At 39.8% G+C, this 9,662-nt stretch overlaps 1 protein-coding gene across 2 annotated transcripts in view; it reads left to right on the top strand.

Annotated features, from left to right (window-relative positions):
• Nucleotides 1-36: 36 nt before the first annotated feature.
• Nucleotides 37-9,662, top strand: part of SH3YL1 (SH3 and SYLF domain containing 1) — a 52,017-nt gene continuing 42,391 nt past the window's right edge. For both annotated transcript variants that reach the window (XM_062626272.1, XM_062626271.1), the window contains exon 1: nucleotides 37-158. In XM_062626272.1, the coding sequence (XP_062482256.1) occupies nucleotide 158 (1 nt within the window). In that variant the 5' untranslated portion in view covers nucleotides 37-157. The remainder of the gene's footprint in view (nucleotides 159-9,662) is intronic.

The following is a 9,662-nucleotide window of genomic DNA, read 5'->3' as shown; positions in this document are numbered from 1 at the left end:
TTTGTGGAGTGCTCGGCCCTGTCCGGCTCCGCCCGGCCCCGCCTGCCTCACCTGCGGCAGGTGCGCGGCTTTGTGGGGCCGCCCTTGCGCAGTCCAGTGCCGCGGCGCTGAGGAGGAGCGAGGCGAAGGGAAGTGGGGGCGCTTTGGCCCAGGCAGGAGTGAGTATCGTTGTGGGGACAGGTGGGCTCCTCAGCGGGGGAACCGTGGGGGGGGGCTTCCGCCCTCCTCGGCTGTTGCTCGGGCTTCCCCCGCTGAGGCGGCGGCTCCCTCGCTCTCCTCCCGGGTAGCCGGATCAGTTGGTCCGTCGGACCAGGCTTGGTGTACTGAGGGGAAGCCCCTCGCCTCCCCTATAGCTGCGAGAGGCACCCAGAAGGGGTATCAATAGGCTACAGGGCCAGTCAGCCCCTGGCGGGCAGCTTGGGTGGCTGCCCCCGGTCAGGCTCTTGCCGCAGATCAAGCAAACAGGCGAGCAACAAGTAATTTTCTCATTAATTTGCCATCTCGCCCAACGTTGTGGCATGTAGTGCATCTTCCAAGAAGAAATTTCAGAGGTGCCAAATCCGGTGTCGACCTCACCAAGCTGCTGGTGAAGTTAAGAACGCACAAATGCTTTGTTTTCCAGAAAAGGTTGAGCGTTGGGGATTTTTTTTGTGCGTGGCTTCTCCTGTAGGGTTATCCATGTACCTGACTGCGTTCTGCAACGCTGGCTTTGCAATGGTAAGGTGTGGCCAGGGCTGGATTCCTCTGCTGCTTTTATGGCTTGTTTACCTTGGTTTTCAGTCAAAATGAAGCTCTTTGGAGGTTAAACAAAAATACCAGGTTCTGAAAATTGTGCCAAATCTTTGGCTTACACATGAAAGCAATGATTAAGTAACCTTATAACCTGAAAAGCTTATATAACATATTTTCAGTTGAGTGGAACAGATAGCACATTTCCTTTTATAGAACTTCATATGCTGACCTGCATATGTCACTTTTTTGTTTGTTTGTTTATTTGTAAATGCAGTTGTACAACCGCATTTTTTAAATACTTATTTTACTTGGAAGTGCAGTTACTGGTAATCAGAAACATTGATTCTCTATCCATCGCTCCCCTCCCTGTGCACTGCAGCATTCTGCTGTCTCACAGGTCTGCTTACTGGTGTGAGGAGTGTGAGGTGGTGGACCCCAAAGGGGGCTGTGGCACTGTTCAGTTGTCAGATGTGGCCTCAGCAAAGGAGGGCAGGGTGAGGTGAGTCAGTTGTGTAATTCTCACGCGTAGCTCTGCCATGTTACACAACCAGAGCAGTGTAGAGTGCCTTTACCCCTGCTTTCTATCAGGTGGAGTGCCTTGAGGTGTCAATAGAGGAAGCAGATTCGCTACCAACTTCCTATGCATGTGTGGGTCAGGGGAGATTGAAGCTGTATATAGAAGCAGATGCTTTGAAAGACCATTCTGGAGGTTTTCTAAACCCCAGTATCTGTGTGTGTATGTAATATGTAGGTGTATGCCTAGCTCTAACTTTGAGATGAAGTATTTCATTTTTTGCAGTCCTGGGGAGGATTGTTATCTTAAGCATTCTCCTGCATTCTCAGCCCTCAGCAGGGGAAGAGAGTCACAGTCTGTACCTTCTTCAATTAACGTCAAATTCATACCTTTGGAATGAACTGTAACAGAATTCACTGTTGTTCTTTGTCTTATATCATGGTTTCTCACCACTAAGAATTCATATTTCTGATGTTTCTCTCTGTATTTCTGTTGGGGTTTTTTTAGACATCCATTACATTGTTATAAACAAGCCTGTAATGCAAGGCTACTATGAAGAACAGTATGACTTTGTGGGAGAGGAGTGCTATTGTGAGCAAGACAATCTAAAAGCTTAGGTACAATGAGGGTTTTTCAAACCCTTGAATAACAAATATCAAGCGCTTATATTTCTTTAATGTTTATTCCTTTTATTTAGAAGAAATTTCCTGTCTGATTAATTGTAGAAAATAATTCATTGTGGGAATTGGTAATTTCTTAGATTTGATGCATGCACATAGAGAATCAGGACATCTATGAAGTGGGGGCATGAGAAGGTCAGGATGATAGTGATGGTTTTACTGGTAGAAGTGTTGAATGTTTTATGCAGTAAAACATACTGGAGTCTGTATTTTCTTAGTGTAGCTAATTTTTTTTTCATGTAGGTTATTATTTTAACAGACAGGACTATCACATAGTACACATTGGGGTTGTCATAAGTTGCATGTTTGTGCTCTCTATGCTTCTATCCCTGGTGAGGATATAAATGATGTTTTTTTAAGTTTTTTTTTTTTTCTGAAAAACAAGGCTTTGTTTTGGAGCTTCTTCCACAGAGGTTAATGTACTTGTTTACAGGCTTGGATCACCCTGAAGTTTATTCTTCATGATTAAAATGAAGTTAGCAAGCATAAGTTGGGATTCCCTTTGGTGTTTCTCCCTTACTCCCATATATAAATTTCATATATCATGCCAACTCTTGTATTGACACAAAGAGAGACAGGCAGAACTGAATTCCTAGCTTTGACTTAGCTTTGGCTATGCTGCGTATCTTGCTTGGTGGGCAGCACCCAACCCCTTTGGTACCAACTGTTCACACATCAAACATATTACAAGTGTATATGGAAGACTTGCTAAAAGGGTTTCATATAGACAGTTTCCCAGGGCCTGGGTGGCCGGGTGGATAGGTGTGGCATGTTTTGAACAAAAGCTTACGATTCTTGTAGTGCAAACTATTGGAAGAGTTCACTTGTTAGTCTCAGACAACCCCCAGGGTAACTGCCTTTGGTGCTTGTTGTAGAGCATACCACTGGCTCTATTCTTGAAAATGCTGTTTTCTGACTATCTTTGTACAAACTGAGTGATTTCTTCTTCATTCCCCTTGTGTTTATCCTCTTTCCTAGCGCAGAGGCTACAATTTAGTTGGACTCTTGTAATTGCTAAGTTACAAAGATTTTTGAAGACTTTTAGCTACAGGTGTTCGCTGCTCTGCCTCCCATAGAGTTGAACAGATGTCTGGTGTGTTTTTTGGAGCAAATCCTCTGATTCAGCTGTACCTCCTGCAGTTAGCGACTGTCTTCTTATGCCACAGTGCCTTAAAAATTAGGAGCCATTACCTAGTTGTAACATCTTGCATATACAAAGGGAATGCGTTTTTCTTCAAAGTGCATTGTTCAGCTATGCCAGTATCATTTTACCCTCATCTAACTTAGCTCTCATAAGAAAGTTCATCCTTCTAGGAGGTCAGAGGAAATTCACCATCTGTAGAATTTCCTCCAAGATGACTTAAGTAACAGCTAGGAACCCAATTCATCAAATGCTTTTGATGATGTGGGTGGATTTGTATGTTACAAGTTTTTGATCTGGAGTTACTTTTTAAATTCCAAATTCGGTAGATTTAGATTAGATATTAGCCAAAAATTCTTTCCTGTGAGAGTGGTGAGGTACTGGCACAGGTTGCCCAAAGAAGTTGTGACTGCCCCATCCCTGGCAGTGTTCAAGGCCAGGTTGTATGGGGCTTGGAGCAACCAGGTCTTGTGGAAGGTGTCCCTGCGGGTGGTAGGGGGGTTGCAGCTACATGATCTTTAAGGTCCCTTCCAGCTCCAAGCATTCCATGATTCAGGATCGATACCCCATTAAGTTTTGTGTTTATGTTTACACTTTGTGTTTGGATAAGTCCTTTCCTCTTAATTGAAAAAAGTAATTAAGAATATGCACACAAAGAAACTGTGGGCATGGGAGCTTTTTGCCTGTTGTAGGGTTTCTTTAGCATTAAAAAATGGGTATTCTACATGAAAAATAATAAGCTTCCATGGTGTAGAAGTACTTATATAATTGGTAGCAGAATGCAAAACGGCAGCTTGTCTACACCGGCAGCTGACCAAAAATCTTGTATGTTTTTGGACACTATACATGACAATATTCACACTAATATAGCTAACAAGCTTAAATACTTTTATCACATTTCATACAATTTAATCTATTCAGATAGCCCATGCAGAGGCTAAGTTTATTTTTGGATGTATTATTTTATGTAATTACTGTATTTAAAAAAAATCTTCTTTGCTTTCAGATATGTCATTGACTGACATCTCAGTTTGTATGTCTGTAAGCTTGAGTTTACAAAACCCCTGTGCTGAGAGGACAGCAGCCTAAAGACTTGACCAGGAAGGAGAAGTTTTCTCCATTAAAAAATTCATAGCAGAAAGCACAAAGTTACGTGCTTCTAAAAGCATCAAAGAGCAACTTGCCTCAGAATACCAGCTAATAGTAAAAGTAGTACAGGTGTGGGCTGGGAGTGAGGCACTTTCCATCTCCAGGTTCAGAGTTACTACATTTAGAAGCTTCCAATAATACTAGCTTCCTTCAAATTATCTTCAGAGGTATTTTGATTTCCATAATTCAGGGTAACATACTGCCAAAAAGCACCAACACCAACCAACAAAAAAACCTAACAAAACTTTAACCCAAACAGAAAAATCAAACAAACCTACAGGCTTGCAGAGATGAGAGCAAATGAATAAATGTGCTTTTTATCTCCATTGCTTCATTTCTATCAGTGGAAAGGCTTCTGTGTTTCAAGTAGTTCCTTTTTGAATAAAGACTTGTGATTGTAGTAGATCTTGGTTTGACTTCATCCTGTGTATTTGCATACAAAAATCCAAATGTAAATGTCTAGGTTTCTTGTTATTTTCTGAATTCTTAGCTGTCATGGATTAAGCACACAGATGCAATGCAAGATTCCATATAAGTTTTCAAAAGTACTAATCTTTAAAATGGTATTTGTCATTTCCCCCCCCCCCCCCAATTACTGTAAATACATAAGTATATACACAGAGGTAACTTTGGAAATATAAGCTTCATAAATTCAAGAATGATTTCTTTTTATAGCCCTCTCCCCGATCCAATAAAAGAATAAATCTTCAAAATACTGTAAATAGCTTTATGTAGTGATAGAAATGTCTGTGAGATACTGATTTTAAGAAATATAAATGTCAGTCTATTTTCCTTTCATAGAAGGTGCTGACTTTTGGTGTGTGACATTGCTTTTTAATATTTGAGTTCTTGAAGGCTGAATTTAGTTGCAACTTTATTTTGCTCATGAGGTTTTTCCTGTGTGCAGGCTGTCATCAATGGCTAACTTTAGTAGGTTATTGCAGGTACACCAAGAAAAAACAGGCTAGATTTAACATGGATTGGGGTGGGGTGGTGTTAATTTTCGGGTCTAAGTACCATTTCACTTCCTTCCAGTGTAGTGTTTGGGAATAAAAATATGATTTCTTATATTTCCATCTGTCTTATGTAACCTTAAAATGCTTCCAACTCCTTGTTTTTCTGTATGCTGAAGGCTGCAGGTTCTGCAGAATTTTCAAATCTGTTCTCCCTCCCTCCCCCACCACCTTCCTACCAGCGCCGGCTTAATGTCATACCATCCAATAAACTTCTTGTTATCCAGGGTGGGGAAAGGGGGTAAAAGTAGTTACAGTAATCAACAATGCAAAGAATTCTAGGGTTATGGAGCAAGTGCAGCTCAGCTGTCACTCTGCAAGGCCATGTAGCTCCTGCTGTAGTACTTTTACCCTGCCATAACTCTGTCTCTTGACACAGCACTGACTACGTACTCCAAGCCTGTTGAAGAAAGTACTGCATGAAAGCTGGTAAAATTTCAGGCATCTAAGTGAGGAGAGGAACATGGTAGAAATACATGACATTAGCGTAAGGCTTCCTTGTATGGAGAGACCCCGTTTTTGCCTTTTCAACTTTGCTTCCATTGCCTTACACTGATGCATTTTCTGTTGTCTTCTGCCTCACTTGCTGTTCTCCAGGTGCCTATGGCAGAATTGTACAACATAAACAATTGGCATGAACTTTTGTGTCAGTAATTATTACTTTCTCATTCTCTGCTACTGCTTTCCTAGACTACTTTTAGCCATACAATTAGTGTTTTCCAGCAGGATGATCAAAGTGTGCGTTCTGAGGCTTTCCTCTTTCATGTTCCTTGGTGTCTTGGGGAAGAAGTATCTGCTTTTTGCTGTTGGCTCCAAAACCAGGAGAAAGACGCTCAAGCTCTGACAACAGAAGTCTGCTGGGTTTCTGCTAAAGGGAGTGGTTATTGTATTTATTTTATTCCATCCTTTTCCCCCAAATTTCAAGTTCTGCCACTATTTCCTTGGACTCCACAGACTTTTCTTGCCATTTCATTGACCTTGCTTCTTTGCTGCCTACCACTGGCTTCAAGGGTTGGAAGTAGTAAATGGAGGGAGACTGATGGAGACATGTTTAACGTAGTCTGCTCCTTGTTATCCACTCCTCTATTTTGCCTCACTTTTCTTGGGTTAGGCAAAATGCTTATGATTCATATCTTGCACACTTTTCTAGGAATTCCAAGTACCAGGTGAATCCCAAGGCTGGAGCTGGCTACCACAATGTTATATGTGAAACCAAAATTACATTAATCTCTTTAATTGTAATGCTGAATTGAAATATCTTGTTTAGGCTCTTTTCTATCACTACACTGTCTTGCTTTTCAGGTTCTTCTTTCCCATTAGATGTCCTGTAACCTTTCTTGACTATGCTAGTTCTCATGTTTATGAATGCTCTTAATTATAGATTTGAATTGTCTCTGTTCATACAAGCTTTTTAGCATTGGTGTTGCTGCTGTAACCATGGGTATTAGCAAGCCAGCTATGCTTTAATGTATTATTGTGCTTTTACTAAACTTTTTAGGGAAGTGAAAGTGAAGACTGAATTATTGTCTGAGGCTTACAGCAAATACCACCTTATACAGCAAATATCACCTTATTTTGTAGCTAAAAAAAAAAACAAAACAAAGCCATGACCCACCCACCAAATACTTTAAAGCTCATATATAGATGAGCAATGTAGGGAATCTGCATGTGAGGTGTTGTCTCCACTTTACCATCAGTCTTCTTTGAAACTGTATTTTTGATGTTCAGATTCTCATAACACCACCATGCTTTATTTCACCTGTTTGTATTCAGCAGAATTTTGATTATATCAGAATAAGTTATAGTTTTAAAGTAAAAAGGCTTTATTTATTCTTTATTACACCTTGCTCAGATAATTTCACCAAATGTTCAGCCAACACATTATTACTGTTAGTCAGAATGTAAATTAGATGCTGACGCACTTGCCTCATCAGCTTACAAATTAAGCAGTTAATCAATTTTGGTGTGATATTCCCCCATGGGGTTTGTGTTGCTGACTCACATATGCTCAATCTCTTCTCCTTTCAACAGCAAGCAGGAGTGCAAATGAAGCTTGCTCCCAGATGAACATTGACTGGTCATGGCATTCCAAATCCATCAGTCAGTATATCCTCCTGATAGATGTTATTGTTGTATTGCTCCTGGTTACCTCTTCCCTGAGCATTACTTGCATACGAAACAGACAATTATATATGCATATTTAAAAGCTGATAGTGAAGACAATACTACATGATTATTCCTTAAGTTATTGAAGGGTAAATTAAACATGGAACTAATGCTTATGTCTAAATATTTCATGCAGTATTTTTATTAAAAAGCAGGTATTTCTATAACATCTCTCGAATAGACTTGCAATATTAAATCAGTTTTTAAGAAAAGATTTTCATGGTTTAAATTTTAAGGTAAACTTGAGGGGAGGAGGACAATTTAATAGGTGAACAGAAGCTTAATCCATTTTTCGTGTCACAGAAATCCCACTTACAGTGTTGTCTGTTTATACAGTGATTAAAATAAGTAGAAATGAGATTCTGTTCCTAACCTTCACTATAATCTTTAGGAACTTTATTTCTATTGTATTTTGGGAGAGACGGCACAATTTCAGAGTGCAAACCACCACACACTTTTTTTTTTTTTAGCTAAATAAGTAGTTTTGAAGCCTTTGACATATTTGTGTGATTTTCCACTTTTTACTGAAAAAGCTATTCTTTGGTTTTGAACAAGGTTTTATGAAACTGATCTAAAATTTAATAATACCTGAGGCCTCATCCATGCTTTATAGCTAACCATTAACCTTTGCATTTTAAGTGTTAATTGTTGTTTGTGTCCTTAATTAATGTTTAATTCTGTCAACAAAATACTGAGTATGGCATAGTCCAAGAGGGAGAGCCAAGCCTCCCCCTTTTTTCAGTGATAAAAATATTAGTTTTCTTTTGCTGTGGCTTTAACATTTGTAGCAAAAATGGGAGTCCAGCCAGGCTTTATCAAACATCATATTGTTAATTAAGGTCAGGGTGTTGGCTTGTTGGTTGTGGGGTTTTTTTAGACAATTTATCAGTTCCTCAGGACCCCTGTAGGCATCCTGCCAGTTCCTTAGTATCTGTATAACATTATGGAAATAAATAGAGGAACTCAAAACGAGCCACTATGAAAATAATCATATGGTAGCCACTTAGAGTAACTATTGGTTTTCAGCAATGAAAGTGTTTAATCAGTTGGCTTACTGATCCTGTCAATTGTTGTTGAAACCTTTCTGTGCCATGCTTGCTTACCAATTAAAGTCGCTTTATTTTTTATATATTCTGTGGTCTAAATTAACATTGGAGCATAAGTCATCTTTCTTGTAATCCTTCTCAACGAGGTGTAGCTTTGAGCTCTTCCATTGGCAGGCATTCAGCCTCCTCCTTTTCTCCTTCCCTCTCCCCTGCCTCTGTGCTTTAGGATGATCACCTGTTTCTTAGACCACTTATGAAAGTGCATAGATCTGGCTCCATGCAAAGTAACTGGCTGAATGTTGTTGTCAAATATGCTTGCTGTTTTAGTCCAGAAAAATAATCCTGCATTGCTTCAGTCTGTGGCAGGAAGGGAAGAAGCAGGGGACAATAGACAATAGACATCTTCAACTAGGTCAGGTTGCTCAGAGCCCCATCCAACCCAGACTTGAATGTTTCCAGGGATGGGGCATCTACCACCTTGCTGTGCAACTTGTTTGTAAAAACACCATCCTCGTAGTAAAAAAATTCTTCCTAAACAGCAACATCAGGATAAGCAATAAGCCAGGCAGGAAAATCATGGAGTTGTCCTAGGTATCTTGTGAAACTTTGAAAATATACTGAGAAGGTTTATTGTTACATCCTCCCTCCTGCCCCAAGGTGTGACCAAAACCTGGTTTTGAAACCACTTCTATGTTGAGAATTGAAGAAACGGTGAGATGGTAACAATATTACTTTTGGCTCATGAAGTTCAACTTTGAATGGTCTTCAATTGAATAGTAAGGCCTGCATGCACATAAACATGCAGCCACTGTTTTCTGGTAAGCATCAAATCTTTGTGAAGCAATTCTAAATTCTAAATATTTTTTGTTATTCTTTCAGACTTTTAGGTCTGAAAACATCTCATGTTTTCTTCATAGACTTAGCTAAGGGGTTTCTCTTCTAATCCTTTCGAAATACGAGCTTTTTCTTCCTTTTTTAGTAGTAACAAAAATGAATTTGAGATATTCCTCCAAGTTCTGAGGTTGGGCAAAGCGAAGCAAAGGAGAAGAAGGAATTCATGTGAAGATAAGGAAGAGGAGAGTGAGAATAGCACAAAGCTTCTCCATAATTTAAAAGCTGGATAGTGCTTGCTTTTGCTCCGCAGAATGTTTTTATCTTAGCCATGTTTTGGGGTTTGTTGTTTTGTTTTTTTTTTATCTCCAGTGTATACATGTCTTATTT

This window comes from Pezoporus occidentalis, unplaced genomic scaffold, assembly GCF_034315485.1.
Source record: "Pezoporus occidentalis ecotype Australia unplaced genomic scaffold, CSIRO_AGI_Poc_V1 ctg29, whole genome shotgun sequence".
Taxonomy (NCBI): domain Eukaryota; kingdom Metazoa; phylum Chordata; class Aves; order Psittaciformes; family Psittacidae; genus Pezoporus; species Pezoporus occidentalis.
Note: the sequence above shows the minus strand (reverse complement) of the source record. Positions and strands in the feature narration are given on the sequence as shown.